Source organism: Andrena cerasifolii, chromosome 5, assembly GCF_050908995.1.
Source record: "Andrena cerasifolii isolate SP2316 chromosome 5, iyAndCera1_principal, whole genome shotgun sequence".
Classification (NCBI taxonomy): Eukaryota; Metazoa; Arthropoda; class Insecta; order Hymenoptera; family Andrenidae; genus Andrena; species Andrena cerasifolii.
This window is the reverse complement of record NC_135122.1, coordinates 17,970,987-17,986,963: the sequence shown is the minus strand read 5'-3', so window position 1 is coordinate 17,986,963 and position 15,977 is coordinate 17,970,987. Positions and strand designations below refer to the sequence as shown.

Here is a 15,977-nt window from a genome sequence, read left to right as displayed (position 1 = left end):
ATTGCAAATAACTTCCCTCCTTACGCGGACGAGATATCGTTAATATCGTGGCAGTAATACACAGTTTTTCCCTCGATTTAAATTTTAATCGAGCTCGTCGAACTCAATTGACGTGCATTTTACGTTTTCTGAACGCGCGCCGCGTATTACAATAATTTCAACGCAACGAGGCACCCGACATTGTCGGCCATCGTCTCATTAAAATTGTAATACCTACACACACTCCCGCGGCGTTCCCTCGGATAACCACGGTGCAGTGTTACTGAAACAGCTGTAGGTGGCAGCCGAATTAGAATGCATCCGAAAACACCGGTAAGAACGCGTTCGTGGTCCAGGTACGAGTGTTCTAATTATATGAGCGCAACGATTTCGACCTCCTTTACAGAGCACGGAAGTTCCAGAAAAGACGAGGAGGACAAGCTCGACGCGGCAAATGCTATCTATTCGCGGCGACTCGATAAAAGTTTCATAGAGACGTCCGCTGAACAATCCAGTTTCCTCTTATACCTACAGCGGCTGGCCAGCTTTTATCCGGCATCTTTAATTAGTGCATTGCACCGGAGCCCGCGAACGAGGTGCAACGAAACGGAGCGCGTTCTGCCCGTGCACGCAGGAAGTCTTCTGTTCAGATAACTGTTGTAGCAACGGTCATCACTTGGGAGGAAGGAATTGGGACCTTTGTCGCTGGAAGTGTACTTCTAAAGTTTAAGAAAAAGAGTGCACATATGCTCGATACTAAATTATAGCAAATACTACTTACTGGGTAATATATAAATGTAGCTCCGTTTCTTTTATGCAACGTCTACGATATTATCTCCCAAGAAGCACGCATTTAGAATCACTTTTTCGTGGGCGATGATGGTTAACAAGGGCCCCTTAAAATTGTTCTTAACGAAACAACCGTGGGCAAAGCCTCGCCGCCAGGAAATTCATTTGGGCACGTTAATGGCAAGGATAACGAGTTCTTCCGAAATCCGTGGGATTCGTGGGCGCGACGGCGTGTGCTCCGGGCGAACCTCCGAGTAATTGAACAATTACGCAATATAATTGCCGCGAAAATCTGGCGGTGAAACACTTTCGCGCGGCCCCTGGGTCCTAGGATAATCTACGATCCCCTGAAATCGCTAATGAAAGTATAACCAGGTCCGTGAACGTTTCTCCCTTCGCGGATCCTTTAGCGCGGCGTTGTAATTACAAAGCGAACGGCCCCAGCCAGCCGACTGCCAACTTCCAGCAGTTCACCATGGAAAAGCTCCATCCCGGTCCGACGGCAGAATCGGTTCCTCGCTATTTGCAATTCAAATGAGGGCGGAGGATCTGCCGCGTCGGGATAGGTATCATACACCGGTGACTGGCAGATGCCAGAAATTTCAGAAATTTAGCAACGATAACTTCTGCGACCTGCCTCGTCGCTGCATGGTAATGGGGACCGCGGAACCACGCGGGGAAGAATAAGACCATTGTCTGAAGGACGTGGAGCTGGATTCAATGGGAGTATTGAAGACCGCACAGGGAGCGAGCAAGATGGGTGATCAAAGAAAGAGTTTGTGCAAACTCGAAGAGTGAGTCTGGAAAAGAATGATATATCCACGATACACAGTTCGGTTACTTGTTTGGGCTTTCCATGTTGAGCGGATTCGAGGCCGATAACCAAACATCGCTTCGTTATCATAACGCAGAATCGTTATCCGACAGGACCATCGTTTCGTTCGATTAAACGAAATGTTCAGCGACATCATAATCGCGCGAAATGGCACTATGGAGGCTAACGGCACTTGCCTCGTGCTAAATCGGATTAGAAGCGTGAATCGTGGGTGATGGAGACCGAACGCGCGCGGTTCGAGCCGTCCAAGTGTTGGAGAACTTTTTCGTGAACCGTCGTTCACGTGGCACGCGTTAATTAAATACGTTAGCAGGGGGGAGGGGCATTGTGCTCGGAATTCATAGAGTTCAGCAGCACGCTAATTGGATACCTCGAGGAGGAATTTATGCGGCACAATTCGTTAATGTCGTTAATTACATGCAAGTGCGATTGGTAAACGTATCCTCCGGTGCTCATAAAATTGCATTGCGATGAATTTTGGCGGGAATTCATCAAGACAGTGAAGGATCTGTTTACTGAGGAGCAGACCTGAACTCACAGGGAAATGGGAAATGGATTATTCTCTGTTCTTTGGGGATGTCAAGCGAGATCCTTCAACTATCGTGGCATGAAGTTCGCAATTTGGTTAAGGGGTCTCCCTACTTTGACGGCCTGAAAAGGAGCGCGATAATTGGGATTTTTTAAAGAGAAACCCTCAAATTAGGCAATTGTTTAGGCAATAGTAAAAGTATTATTAGTCAAAAGTAGTATTAGTCAAAGTAAAAGAAGAAATTATTTAGGAAGAGAATTATATAAGAAAATTAAATTCATCGAATCTTGCTTCTTTACTGATGGACTAAAGTATAAAACTTAATTTTCTCGATAAAGCTGTTTTGCGACATTCCCAGTTTTCCCCTTACCCTTCATTTGATCTCGCGTTCACCACATTTCATTCGTCAAGTTCCACGTCTTCTACAAATCCTCCTCGCGCCACCCAAAATCGAAACTTCGACGTGTAGAACCGATGGTAAGTTAACCCCAAAGAACACAACGTATTGCTCTAACCACTATTAACGAGAAATCACGGAAAACGTAGAAAATAGGAGCAGAACTAATGAAACAGTGGCACGGGCAGGAACTACCAAAACTAATTTCCTGTTTTACTTCACGCCGCGTCTCTTTAATCTCCGACACTCCATCGAACGGGGCCCGGCCCCGTTTGGCTGCAGAATTTTTCGTCCGTGCACCGGCGCGCCGTTCCGTAAACGTCACAGATAACGACGTTCTAATTAGCCGGTAATCAAGCCCGCGGTACTCTTAATTTTCCCTCGTCGAGCTGGGGCGACGCTATCGGGACAAAAGAGTTTTCGAGTTTCCCCGCCCCGAGGAGGGAGAAGCAATAAACGTTCAACTACCTGGCCCCGGGGGAGGGTGGTAAACGAGCGATAAAACGATCAGCTAAAGAGGGGGGTACACTCGGACAGTGGTACACAGCGACGATGGAAAATAATTGCCAGACTATTTTTCATTGTCAACGCAACGGTTAATGCGCATATTGGGTACAAAGTGAGGTATAATTATAGAGAGGCGGCCCCGAGCCGACGTAACCCGATCATTAGCTGCCGTACTTGCCAAAATGGCTTCCCTGACCAAGAACCAGCTGCGAGCTGTTAATGTTCGTAATCGGTTTGCACGACCAGCCGGTTGATTTGTTTAGGACCATTGAGAGGGTGGGCCTGTGTGCTGACAATCGACAGCTTCTGCTGACTACATCAAATGATGTCGCATTACGACGTTTGGACAGTCGAGAGGGTTGTTCCTCTATTTTACGATCGCGGGGAACACGGCGTCCGCCCTGATTCATTCTCAAGTTAGCATAGTGAAACAAGAATCGAGCTTATCGCGTTCGAATCTGAATTTGCGCCAACAAACTTCTTCACGAATTCGCCGGCTTCTGATAGTTAAAAATAATTGCAATCCACTGTTGCGCTTCGTTACGAAGACTTTTCCCTCGTTTTCATATCGCGGGTCTCTCGAGCGTGTAACTTTTAATAAAGTTAAACGCGAACGTTTGCTATAGCATATAACGCTGCCCGATTCGCCCCCATCGAGTCCCGCGTTAAAGTTCCCATAATTATCGGCGCGAGTCGGCCGCGGGCGTGCCGTTCGTTTTCCACGGTGACGATATCGGGGCGATCTGCTCGATTTACACGGCAATTTTTCATCCCCTTTAATCGGTGCCACCCCTGCAGCTCGCGTAATTTGCTGGCGACTATGTCTGACGGGATGGAGGGAAAGGGCGCGAGCGTCTGCTGCACAAGGTACGTGCGCGTTGGCTTCTGCACGGCAACTTCATTCGAGGAAATATCGGGAGGAACGCTGACAGGTTGACAAAGCATTGCTACGTGCTCGCTTATCGTTCAGTTTCCTCGCGGCGGCGCGGCGAGCGTGCAAATTTATTGGATACGAAACGATTCCCATCGTGCCCGCTCGCGTATTTGCCCCGTTACACGCGCGTCATTATTGATGATCGACGTTTCTGGCACGAGGGCGGACTTCTGTTGCAGCGGATCCGCCGAAAATTTCCGATCTACCGCGCTGCAACGTTCGCTGGCGAGAAACTCTACGAGAAAAACCCAATACTACACTGTTTTTCATCCCCGCGTACCGCATCATAATTACACACATCGGCGATCTCGTTAAAAAGACGAAGCGGACGTTACAAATAACCCTTCGTTAGCAGAAATCGATGCCAGCCAGCGCGCCGTTAATATCAACCGGAGAAACTCGGCAAGGAATCCTTCTCCAGCGGTTCTTTCCGTATTTCCGCCGTCATGATTTACTCGCAACTTCTCCAACTACAGTTTAAAGCCCACTTCCCAATAATCGACCGCGAGGTTGCTATTGAGAAACAGATTAAACCCCGCAACGGATACGCCTTACCGACTTGCATTCAGGCTACGCTTCCATTCAGCCGTTTCCACAGGAGCGGGAATTAAATATAATCCACCACCCCCATCGTGTCTGCTTAACGAGTCCCGGAGGATCGATCCACTCCGATCCGCAGGAAATATCGTTTTCAATTGCATCGCGACCGGGGACGCACTGGCAAATCGCTCCTCCGTTCCGTTACGTAACGGCGGCCGATCTACGGGCGAGAATAGAAGAAACGACGCGATAAATGCCAGCGGGGGATCAACAGCGCGAGCTCGATAGAAATATGTAGATGTCCGTCGCCGAGAGCTTTTGTTTCAAAAGGGGGAGGGCTTGGGTTTTGCGGAGCAAGGTGTTCGCCAAAGCGACAGTTCGCCTAATGAAAATAGAGCGCCGGCCACAGCCCCAAGTTCGAAATTGGATTTCGAGGCGGGGCCTGCGTGGCCGCGCGGATCCCACCCTTTACGCGACTATTGCCAATGGAAAGATCTGCCAAATAATGCTTTCGTGTACATGCGTGCAAGTGATACGATAGATCGTGGACGTTACGAGATCGAGTGAATCATGCGACAGTCCTTATGGCAGAGCTTCCCAACCTTTTATGCTTCACGTGCCTTTTATACTTCGGCGTACCCCTTGTATAGATAGATGACACTGTAGTTGTAGGTTAACAAATGCAATAAAATAAAAAATGTATGTGTCTGTACAATCAATTTTGTATTCATAAATTACATATAAGTATCGATAAACACAAAGCGTGGTATAAACGGAACACAGAGGGGTAGCGCTATCTTACAGTTACTAGATCTGGCGTCTTCTGAGCTCTCACGGCATACCCCCAAAAGTTTTACCGCGTACCCCACGGTGGGGCACACTGCCTTATGGGAACCGATGTTCGAGGATTGTGAGGCGGGATTTTTTAAAGAATCCTATGGTAGCGAGACACGAGGAGATTTGTTCGCGTATGTGGTTCACGACCACGAACGTGCGACGGTGATTATTTAATTAGAGGAGGCGACGCGCGAGCCGAGCAATTATCGGTAATTAGACGGAACGCGAGCGCGCATATCGCGAGCAACGCTACAAACGATATTAATCACGCGTGGGAGATGAAATGTCAGACGTTTGTGGCCGCTGAATAGATGGGGGATGCTTTCGATGCCAATGAATATGAAGAGAGCGGTGTTTCGTTTCACTGTAGGGAGCTGCTTTCAGGTAAAATGTTTTCAGCGAAGGGGTGAGAACTCTCAAGTGTAATCATGCACAGGAGTCACTGTTCTAATTACACTCCTTGAGTGATCGCAGCACTCTTCCTGTGAATTATAAAAACTAATTGAACCGAGGAAGGAGAGAATGAAATATTCGGAAGCTACCGCGTAAGAGAAGGTAATTATGTCCGGCACGAAGAGCTCGGTTCGGTGTAACGATGTTTCCATTCGCCAAAAAAGTACGGAAACGTTGGTGTGTCGATCCAAAGCACGTTCGAGTGATCCGTGGCGAGTTGCAACAAGATCTTGCTCGTTAGGAGAGATCTCGCTATACGTATCGCACTTTTTTACCTCCCTCAAACGACACGGAAGACCTCATCGCCGCGGGCCCAACGTTAATGCGCGTGATTCTCCTTTCATCCCCTGCGCAGCACGCCCTGGCTGTTTGCGCTGCGATGTTTTTTCGCGATAGAAGGGCAAACGTCGAAAGAGACGCGAACAGCTGTTACAACAAAAAGATTGGTCCCCTCTAAAATTAGAATCTCCTATTTTCGTCCAACAATTTAATTAGAAGAAATTCTGCGAGAAACATCTAGGTATGCACCACTGAGGACTCATGCACGCTTCAACCATTCGTTTCTAACAGAAAAGAATCACGAGGGAGATAAAGGAACGCACGTTACGTCGGTGAGCAGCAGTTTTTTAAGGCGCGCGTTGTTCGGATTCGCTAATTAGACGTCGGATGAAATATTGAAAAGAATGTCGTCACCGTGGCTCGTAATTGGAATATGTAACGAGCGCGGAGTAAAATGAATGAAATGAGGAAATTTCCTCGGGTTTCATGGTACCGTAAGTACGGGCCCCGGTTACGTAAGGGAGGGGCGCGAATTTAGAGCGCTCCCATTATTTGCGGAAGCATTTCTCCGTGGGATTCGTTCTCATGAATATTAACGGTGGAGCGGGAAGGGAGAGGCTTATTCTTTTTTTCTCCCTTCGCCTTTTAAGTTTTACCTCCTCACAGAAACGTCCACGTACCATCCCCCGTATAATAAGCCGACCTTCGGCTCGTTCTACGAGAGGCACTTTCCAACGGGGCAGATAGTGGGGTGGCGGAGGCACCGAACGCGGCACCGTAAAAGGGAATCAGTTTTATGCACTCACCTTCGCGAAGTCGATTTTCAGTGTGCAGCAACCGGAGTATATGTCTGCTCCGTGAAGGGTCTCCTTCGCTCTCGTTGCCGATTCCACCGAGTCGAACGTGGATCCAGAGACGGGGCCAGTTAAGGACATATAGACAGAGTGTTTCACGAGCTAGAGATAGGGGAAGATCATCTAACGTGGGAGGAATTAGTGGCTGCATGTCGGTCGAAGAGGATCTCCATCGATTTACCACGCACGATCTTCTTATATACAGATTTCCACAAGAATGTCTACAATCGCTTTGGACCGTTCAAGTACCTTGGAAGTCTCTAATTACTTTTTCCCCCTATACCGAGCGCGAAGCACGAAGAGAACAGAGAGTTGCTAAAGGAACTTCGGTCGTTGGTACTTAAAAGCCACGATGCTTTGTTTCTCCGAAGAAAAGGCGTTTCCAAAGTTCTCGAATAGTACCTACTCGATTTAAGTGGGCGTGTAGGCCATCGAACGAGTTACTATTTATACGCGATTTCCGAGGTAACAGACGCTTAAGATAACCGATACAGGAACAGCGCATCCTGTAACCGGGTCTTGTCAGTCCCTGGCTCCGGTTATAAATCTCCATCGCGTTGTAACGAGGGCGCGTGACCGACAAAACTTCCGCGTCACTTCCGAGGAAGTGTGTCAGGACGGAGATCCTCTCGTGGGCTTTCAGGCCATCTATCGTGCTATCCTAAAAGCAGCCGGCGCTCGAGGCCCATACGTAAAATCGCGATCCACCGCGGTGGACTAGGGTGTATTGCAAAAGGATATTCCACCATAGCTTGCACGCCGTTTTTCTTGAAGATAACGATACGCCGAACTTGCCCGCTGGGCGCGCTGATCGTGTGCAACACTTCCTGCGAACAGAAAATACAACACATATTTTACTACAATATAGAAGCGGTAGTTCTGTGTAGTGTTGGCGTGGGATCAATGCTATCACCCAGAAGAGCCGAGTTTCTTAACACAAATTCTGCCGGACTTATGTATCTACTTTATGAAAGAACCGAGGTTGACTCGGTGACCGTGGACTTCGATTTCCACTGTTATCTTTCAATTTTAAGCGTAACATCTGTTAAACGAAATTCTACGCCGTGGAATTGGTACAGTTCTTAGAAGAGCTTTATACAGCCGATCGAAGGCTTCGTATCACGATGGATCACCCTCGAACACGTATTTCCGTGTCCATTGTTTCATCACCGGCGAACGTCGGAAGGATCGTTTGATAACGCAAATAAACGGGTTCCGCGTGGAATAATAAAATGATGGACGGGCGAGTGTATGCTGCGCGCGTAAAACCGCGCGCGGCATGGCACCTTGAAATATTTCACGCGGCGTATCTCGAATTCAAATCCGACGTTTTCGCGCACATCTTATCCAGCGTGCATGCGGAATGAGGCTCTAAAAAGCTTCGCGTCTAGCATCCCTCGGTGCGTGTTCCCCGTCGGCGGACTATACGTCCCTGGGAAATGGTCAGCGAATTTATCGCACCCTCCTCCAGATTCGCGAGATTTGAATGCCGAGCAGATGCTAAAAGGAGACGAGCCTCGAGCGTCTGATAATTTATAACACGCGAGGTTGATGCAGTCCAACGTTCGAGCGTCGGAAATCCGCGCGACCTTTAGTTGAAAAGCGGCGCGATGGAAATCTCGGCGAAATCGATCTCGTAAAACGATCGACGAGCTCAACACCTCGGCTGAGTGTTTACGTGTCCCTCGGTAGAGTTTACGAAACACTCGATTTCCACGCGGCGGGAAAGGTAGGAGGGAGATCGAAAGGGGGGATTGTAAACTTGGTGTTATAATTACGCGTCAGGCTCACCTATGCAAATGTTTATGAATTTTAAGGCTCATTACTCTTCGTCGTCAGAAGAGTAATAAACAGGGAAACCTGTGGTTGGGCTTCTGTGAAGATTGAGCTATTTGAGATTGGGCACAGTGGTTTCTGGGAATTGAGTTCTTCGTCACTGATCAAGTGGGGTGTAGCTGGTTGAATAAAACAGAATTCTCTTTGCTAATATGAGCTAGGCGAAGTGGTCCTTAGCTTCAAGAAAAATCAAACTTTTTCACCGACCTTCTACTTTGATCAGTATATCTAGCAACTCTAAGAATCAGCAAATACCGATCTATACACTAATTGACATTTCCTAGCGACACGACGCGTCGGTACAAGAAACAAAAAGAAGAAGATATGGAAAGCATTTGAATAAAGCTGAACGCGAAGCGACCACCCTCGACCGAACAGAGCCCTACAATTGAAAAAACGCCCAAAGGATCAGGTGTATGTTTACCTGTAGCTGCGGGCCGACAAGCGCGAGCGATGACGCAGCATGGCCCCGTGCCAAAGCCACTTTTAAGCTGCGACTTCTTTCGCGTGCATCCGAGAGGGAGGTCGACTTACGAATCGTAACATTTGCATGGCGAAAAAGTGAAACGGCCACCAGCTCCTTTGTAACGGAAAAACTGTTCAGGTTTCGAGCTGACAAATTCGGGTGTCATCAATTTCAAAGGGGAATAGTGACTGCCCCCCACCCACGTTCTATTTTCCTCTGCTTCGCAGAATTACGCGCTGAAGGGAGGTAGCGAGCATTTATTACTCGCCGCGCATCGCTTAATCGTGTACCTTCCGCGACGAGCAAGCTGCCCGGCATTTGCTGATGTCGCGCGCAATGATCAGTAGCAAAGAGAGACAAAAACGTCGACCGATTTCGCACTTGCCATGGCACGAGTATCATTATTTATCACTCCAGCTCCTCCGCGGGTGCTACAAGTTTATCTAAGTCGAACTCGGCAGAGTGTAAGCTCACAAAGGTTCAGGAGGACTGCGGAAATGAAACGGCGCAGGTCTTCTTGGGGTGGATGAGACTTATTGCAAGAGGCTTTCATCTCGTAGAAATGATGGTGCATTCGTAATAGACGTAACAGATGATCCGCGAGGGCACGGACCATGGATGCTTCGCATCGCGGATTGGCCTGCGAGCACAATGTTTGCATCTCTGGGAAGCACGCGTATCCGCGGCAGAGACTTAATTATCCGGTGTTGCCATCCGGGTCGAGGAAAGTAAAGCTCCTTTGTGCCGCAGTCCGAATCTTGAATGGAAGATCCTTTTGTTGCATCTGACCGTATAGCGCGGTGTAAATTCAATACGGCCGGCTTTCCCTCCCTTTTTTCTCGCGCGGCGCCTCTCGTCGATCTTAACAAAGCCTCCTCCACACGCTTAAACGATGATACCGCCAGAAGAAGCGGCCAGGGATCGCGATAAGAACACGGGTAATCCCTCGACGTCCCTTTGTTCGTCGGGACCGTGCTCGTTCGTAGGAGCGACGATATCGAGCGGCCAGATAGTAGATACGGTAATGGAATCTACTGGTTAATGAAATCTCGCGACGGGGAAAGAAATGGTAGAGAATGGCGACGGGCGAGATGGAGAGGCTGCTCAAGTGGTGTAATCAGAAGGATGCTCGATTAGATTGAAGACACTGACGAGCAGCGATCGTGAAGGGATCAGCGACGACTTTGATCAGAGCTATCGCGGTTGAGTGGCTGGGAATGTTGGGGGACGTGTATTTAAAGTTGCTGTTGAGGCACGGGGTTGAGGACTTGCTTGGGCCATCGAATACCATTGACGACACTCTCAGAATTGAATATCATTGATGCGAGAACTTCCAGATTTAGGGATCGTTAGTGTCAAGCCTCTGAGATTTAGGTGTCACTGGTGTCAACTCCCCAAAACTAGAATACCTCTGGTATCGATTACCCTGCCCCAAGTATCTTGCAGATCAGACCTGCCACCTTGCGCTCCAGAGTTACTCCGCTTCAACAATCACGATAAGTACATCGTTACAGAAGTCACGTCTACTATCCTCAGACTCGCATCAAACTTTCATCCCCAGGCCAGAGACAACAGAATCCTTCTAGAAACGTCGCAGGATACACAAGCAGCATGAAGGATTTACGACCCGACCAAGAACCTACATTGCCAGAATCCCTACCGCTACGAGACTTAATGCACCCACAGTCACGATCTAGATTCTGACCCCGCCGATGCACGCTGAAAGATTCACGAACGCAGATAGCTGCTAGCGACGCGCATCCTCTTGCCAAAAGACTGCTTTGTGTGTTCTGCCACCTATTGTACCACGCAAATCGCGTCGTCTATTTCGCGATATCGATCGAGGAGCCTCGGGAACGGGCCGAGATCAACCGCGTTAAGTCCCCGAGCGGCGGCGGGATGAATTAAATAAGACGCCGCCTTTCGCAGCCAGCCGCCGCGGACTCGTGCCCTCCGGCAAAAGCCTTTTCTATTATTAGGGGCCGTACCGCCTGTAATCTCATCCCAATCCCATTCAACCCAGGCAACAACGTGAAAAAGTGATGAAGCGTCGCAATTACGAGGCGAATTTCCTCGACACGGGCCGAGAAACGTTCCGCTCCAAGACAGTGCCGGGGATATGCCTGGGAACGGGAGTATTTCCCCCGAGAACAACGCTACGGTATCCCCGTGTACACCGATGCAGCGGCGTGCTGGATGGAGGAAGCCTCGAGAAGCTGGCGATGCGCGTGGTAATAAGCAGGAGCTGGGGCTGCGTCTGCGAGCTGCTGAATTGAAAGGACAAATTGAAAGCCGACCAGACAGACGTATAGACTCGCGGCGAGCTACGTTTCGCCGTTTATTCGGTTAAAGCTCGAGCCACCGGCACCGGGGTTTATAGATTTTTTTTCCCCTCCATTGTGTGCGCACTCCAACTGCATAGAAATAAACCAGCGAAGTAGCATAATATGCCTCCAACGAGGGCGCAGAGGCTAACGTCGCGCGGAAACTCAAGACAGATTTCTCGATTCTCTTTTTGGCCCCTCCAGGGAAATTTCAGAGCCGGAGAGCGCGGGAATTGCCATCGACGAGCGCCAGCAACGTCTGGAGAACGGCGCGGTGGATTGCACGTTTGGAATTTTCATAATTGGCGGGGAAAACACTTGCACAGGCCTGCGGCCTGAGGGGCTCGCGTGTTGCAGTCGCGAAGCGAAGACTGAAAAAGCGTAACGAGAGGGAAAAGCTCGTCGAAGAAGTGGAAAGAAGTGGGGAAATAACGCCTCCAAGGTATCCTCGATTTTTTCCTTTCAGCCGGCTGGCGCTTCTGTCACTGACCTGCCCCACGCGGATGCCGATCTCGTGTTTTTCGTCCGCCTCTTTCTCCGCGCGATATAAATATCGAGGATGGATTATCTCGAGAGCTGGTGCTATTTTCTCGCGGACTCAAAGCCCGTGCTGGAAACTCAAGCGAGCGGGACATCTTACATGACAACTCTGAGAAATCAGGAAAACGTTGGAAGAATTGTTGTATCGAAATTTGAATAAACGTAACCTCAGGTGAAATTAAGATCCTTCAATCAAATAAGAACTTAGCATTCGTTTATTTAAATACTTAACTGTAATTTTTATTTTGTACGATAAGTACTCCCGTTAAACTAAATAGTAATAACTTTGTTTAGAAAAAAGGAGTCCAGCAACTCGGCAGGTGTTGCACGTTTTCTTTGTCCGTCTTGCCCAGAGTTTTTTAAGAAACCTTTCACAATAGCCAGGCTCGAAGAACAGAGCGAGGTAAGTAATCGGTGCACAAGGGGATCTTCAGGTCGCCTCCTCATTTCTATTCCGCGACGCACGGAGCCCACGAGCCTGACCTACCTCACGTACCGCTCACCTTCGCCTTTCCTTCATCTTCTCTCCCGCCGTGACTGATATAAACGCAACTGGTAAGTTAACTTTAGAGGGAGCATCAAAGGACGCGCCTACATCCGAGGCCGCGGCTGCGAAAACCGCGACAACTGGATCCCTCGTAATTTCCATCCAGTCTTTAATCACGGAAGCCCGCCGTTCCGTAACCGGAGACTCGTGGATCTTCCCCGGCCGCGTCAATGAGGTAAGAGCTCCGAGTGATTAAAAAGCAAGAGGACAAGCCCGCAGAAAGAAACGCGAAACAACCGCAGACCTCCGAGGTATGCATTTACCGCGGATAGATTGTTATTGAAGCCAGCACCGCCCCCTTTCATGCTATTATTGACTGCGAGCGTGCAGCTAGCTCGTCTGGCCAGCTGAAAATTGCGTCCAGAAACGGGGAAAGGTATCGGTACCGGGCGTAGAAGGCGAAGTTTCGCGCAAACGGTGATAGAGGCCACCCTTTTCTCCGCGTGATATTTTTAACTCGATATTTTTCCGCGGAGCCGCTCATTCCCAACTTCCCCCCTCGTTTTCCCCTCGCTGGAAAACCATGCAAATGCTAACGCGAATGTCAACTTTGGAAAGAGCGCGAAAGCAGCGCTGCTGGTGCCCTCTAAATTCCGGAGAAACTTCCAGCCGTAAGATTACTCCGCGCACGGAAATTCAAAGGCGAGCAGCAGCATTATTTCGCGAGAACGCAGGCGGTCGTTTGCGCGATAATCATTAAACGGGGGAGTGTGGAAGAAATCTACTGATGATCAAAAGTTTTCGGCGCACCCACGCCGGCTGCGTTTGACGGACGCGCGAGACGAAGCGTGGGCGATTTAATCGTTTCTTGATTAAGGACCGCGCGGAGAAGAGGTCTGGGAATCGTGGGATTCGTCGAGGCCCAAATCACTGCGTAGATTCTTGTGAAACATTCGTCGGCTGTATTGTTAATTACTATAATCGAGGGATGGATGTTCGTGGTTAGTGAGAGACTATCTCTTTGGAAAGGTTCACTACCCTCGCACCAAGCAGACTTGAAACAATATAGGGACCTTATCCGTAGTTCAAATATTAACAAACACAAGTTACTAAGTAGTCTAAAGGTACAAAGCTACAAGGAGATAAAATTATATACATCAACATAAAAATTGTATCAATTTGTTTATCAAAATTTTGCTTCCGACACAAGATGGAGACTATCTTACAGATTATACAAATTGCTTTACTTTGTGCTTCAGGTAATTCACCTGTCCAGAATCGTGTTCACCATCACGACGGCGCATCGCGCACACGCTCTCACATGTATATTTATAACTTTTTTCCTGTAAATATATTTAAATTTTTCTTTTTGTACATTAAAGTTAACGCAATGACGATTAAAAATTAAAACAAAAATTAACTCTATATTTATTTATTACTTCAGAACATGCATTTGAAAAAGGGCCTGATTTTGAACTGTTGAGGGTTACCTACCCCCTTAACACAAGAATCGACGAGTTCATCAACGCAAATACTCATTAACATTCATACACCAGCGCATATCAAGCAGCAACCCGATTTTCATTTCCTACGACCCCTTCGCTCCGTTTAATCCAGCCCGGGCGAGCCTCATTCGTTGCAGAAAAATAACCCGCGTCTCTCTCCAAGGAAACAAGAGGAAAAAACCCTTTCTCTGGCGCCTCATTACCATTCAGTAGGCTAGCTGCAGTTTGACCCTAAGGGAGAGGTGGAAAATTTTCTTCCATTGTCCTACAAGCAGCCACGACGTGAGCGTAACCACGGAGGCTAACTTTCAGAGGGAAGCCCAGCCTCTGCTCTCCTCGACCGCCGTTTCCACCGCGGCTTTTCCCCTAATTCCATTGAGACTCCAACGTGGAAAGATCGTCCCGCTTACAGGCCGAAAACTCGAGTGCCCGCTGACCTTAATCGCCGCCCGCCCCTCTGTTGCACGTAACTCTGCTACCTGACGGGGCAGGTCCATTGCCAGCTGTGTTACCACAGCGGGGAGACGTGATCGAAGATGCTCGGAGATAGGTGCTGCGGGGACGCAGGGGACGCGTAACGGGCTCTCGACTAGACCTGGCCCCTACAACACGTCCCTAGGAAACCAGATACACGGAATCGAACAGGAAATGTAATCGTGGCCGGGGAAACTTTTAAATCTGCGATGGGGACGCGTGACTCGAATATCAGTCGCAAGGTGCACCACTGGCTCCTTCGGTTATTTACAATGGCGAGGCGATCGTGCGGTGCCATTGCTGGCTGCGCGTGATCACGTCTCTATTTTATATTGTACGCTCCGAGGATGGGGATTTATGGGAGACTAAATTCTAGCGTTTCAGGCTGGAGATGTGCGAAGATTGAATTCCCATTGGGCGCAGCGAGAGAAGCTTTAGGTTACGACTTCGATGATAACTCCGTTGGTGGTTGACAGAGATCTTGTCTTGCAGAATACACCAGTGATTCGAGGGAAGGTTGTATATTGCCGATTAAATGTGCCAGTGCTGCCTGATCCCTCAGATTCGTCCCAGTCGAACGCATCGTCGAACCACTCTCCTAAAGTAAACGTTATTCAGAAGAGAATCGAGACCTGGAACAAGTGTAATCGAAAAGACTTTCTCCTTCGCGGAAGTACTTAAAAGTCGCGAAAGTTAAGGAGCAGGGCGGAGGAATGTTTGACGGAAAGCCGTCTCACCCCTATCTGTCTGCAGGGGTCGCTTCCTGCGGGAGGGTTAACAATGCACGCCCCGAATGGCCACGTTTTGGTATCTAACGATAATACTTGCCAGCTTCGTGCTCGCGGTTGATACACAGAGGCTTATCTGAAAGTGGTTACGTATTTCAGGCTGACATTACCTTATCGCGAACGGGGCTGGTATCATGAGAGGTAACGGCGACCTCACCGCGCTAAATGCAACCCCGCGGTGGCAGACGTCGCGTTTAGACGAGCGAGGAGCCCCGCCGTGATTCAATCGCCCTCGATTCTAATAACCAGAAGCAAACACGCCCTGCCGCGCTGTCAGCCGATCCAATTTTAATAAACCCCCTCCGCGAAACACGCGCGCGAAGCGACGGATTAACGCGATTCCCCGATCCGCCCAGGTCGCCCGGCGCTTGCTCGCTGTTTGCCCGGTTCAACAAGTTGCAAAAATCAATATTTGTTCGACCGCAAACTGGCGCGAACTAAGTCGCGAGCAGCCCGCGCCGCGACTCAACCGCATCGCCCGACGATGGTAAATCATTTACAGTTTGTGTTTGGGAGCACCAACTGTGGGGCAAAGTTCCTCCTCCCTGGTAGAGGACTACTTTTCGTAGCAACAGTGGCTTCGAGTTAAGCATCTAACAAGGGAAGATCCTGAACCCGGAAATT

At 49.1% G+C, this 15,977-nt stretch overlaps 1 protein-coding gene across 6 annotated transcripts in view; it reads right to left on the bottom strand.

The window, feature by feature from the left end:
* The window catches only part of Sm (heterogeneous nuclear ribonucleoprotein L), a 121,525-nt gene that overhangs the window by 72,329 nt on the left and 33,219 nt on the right, over positions 1-15,977 (bottom strand). For all 6 annotated transcript variants that reach the window (XM_076811860.1, XM_076811857.1, XM_076811854.1 and 3 more), the window contains 2 exons: positions 7,675-7,760; positions 6,886-6,982 (listed from right to left, as the gene is read on the bottom strand). In XM_076811860.1, the coding sequence (XP_076667975.1) occupies positions 6,886-6,982; positions 7,675-7,682 (105 nt within the window). In that variant the 5' untranslated portion in view covers positions 7,683-7,760. The remainder of the gene's footprint in view (positions 1-6,885; positions 6,983-7,674; positions 7,761-15,977) is intronic.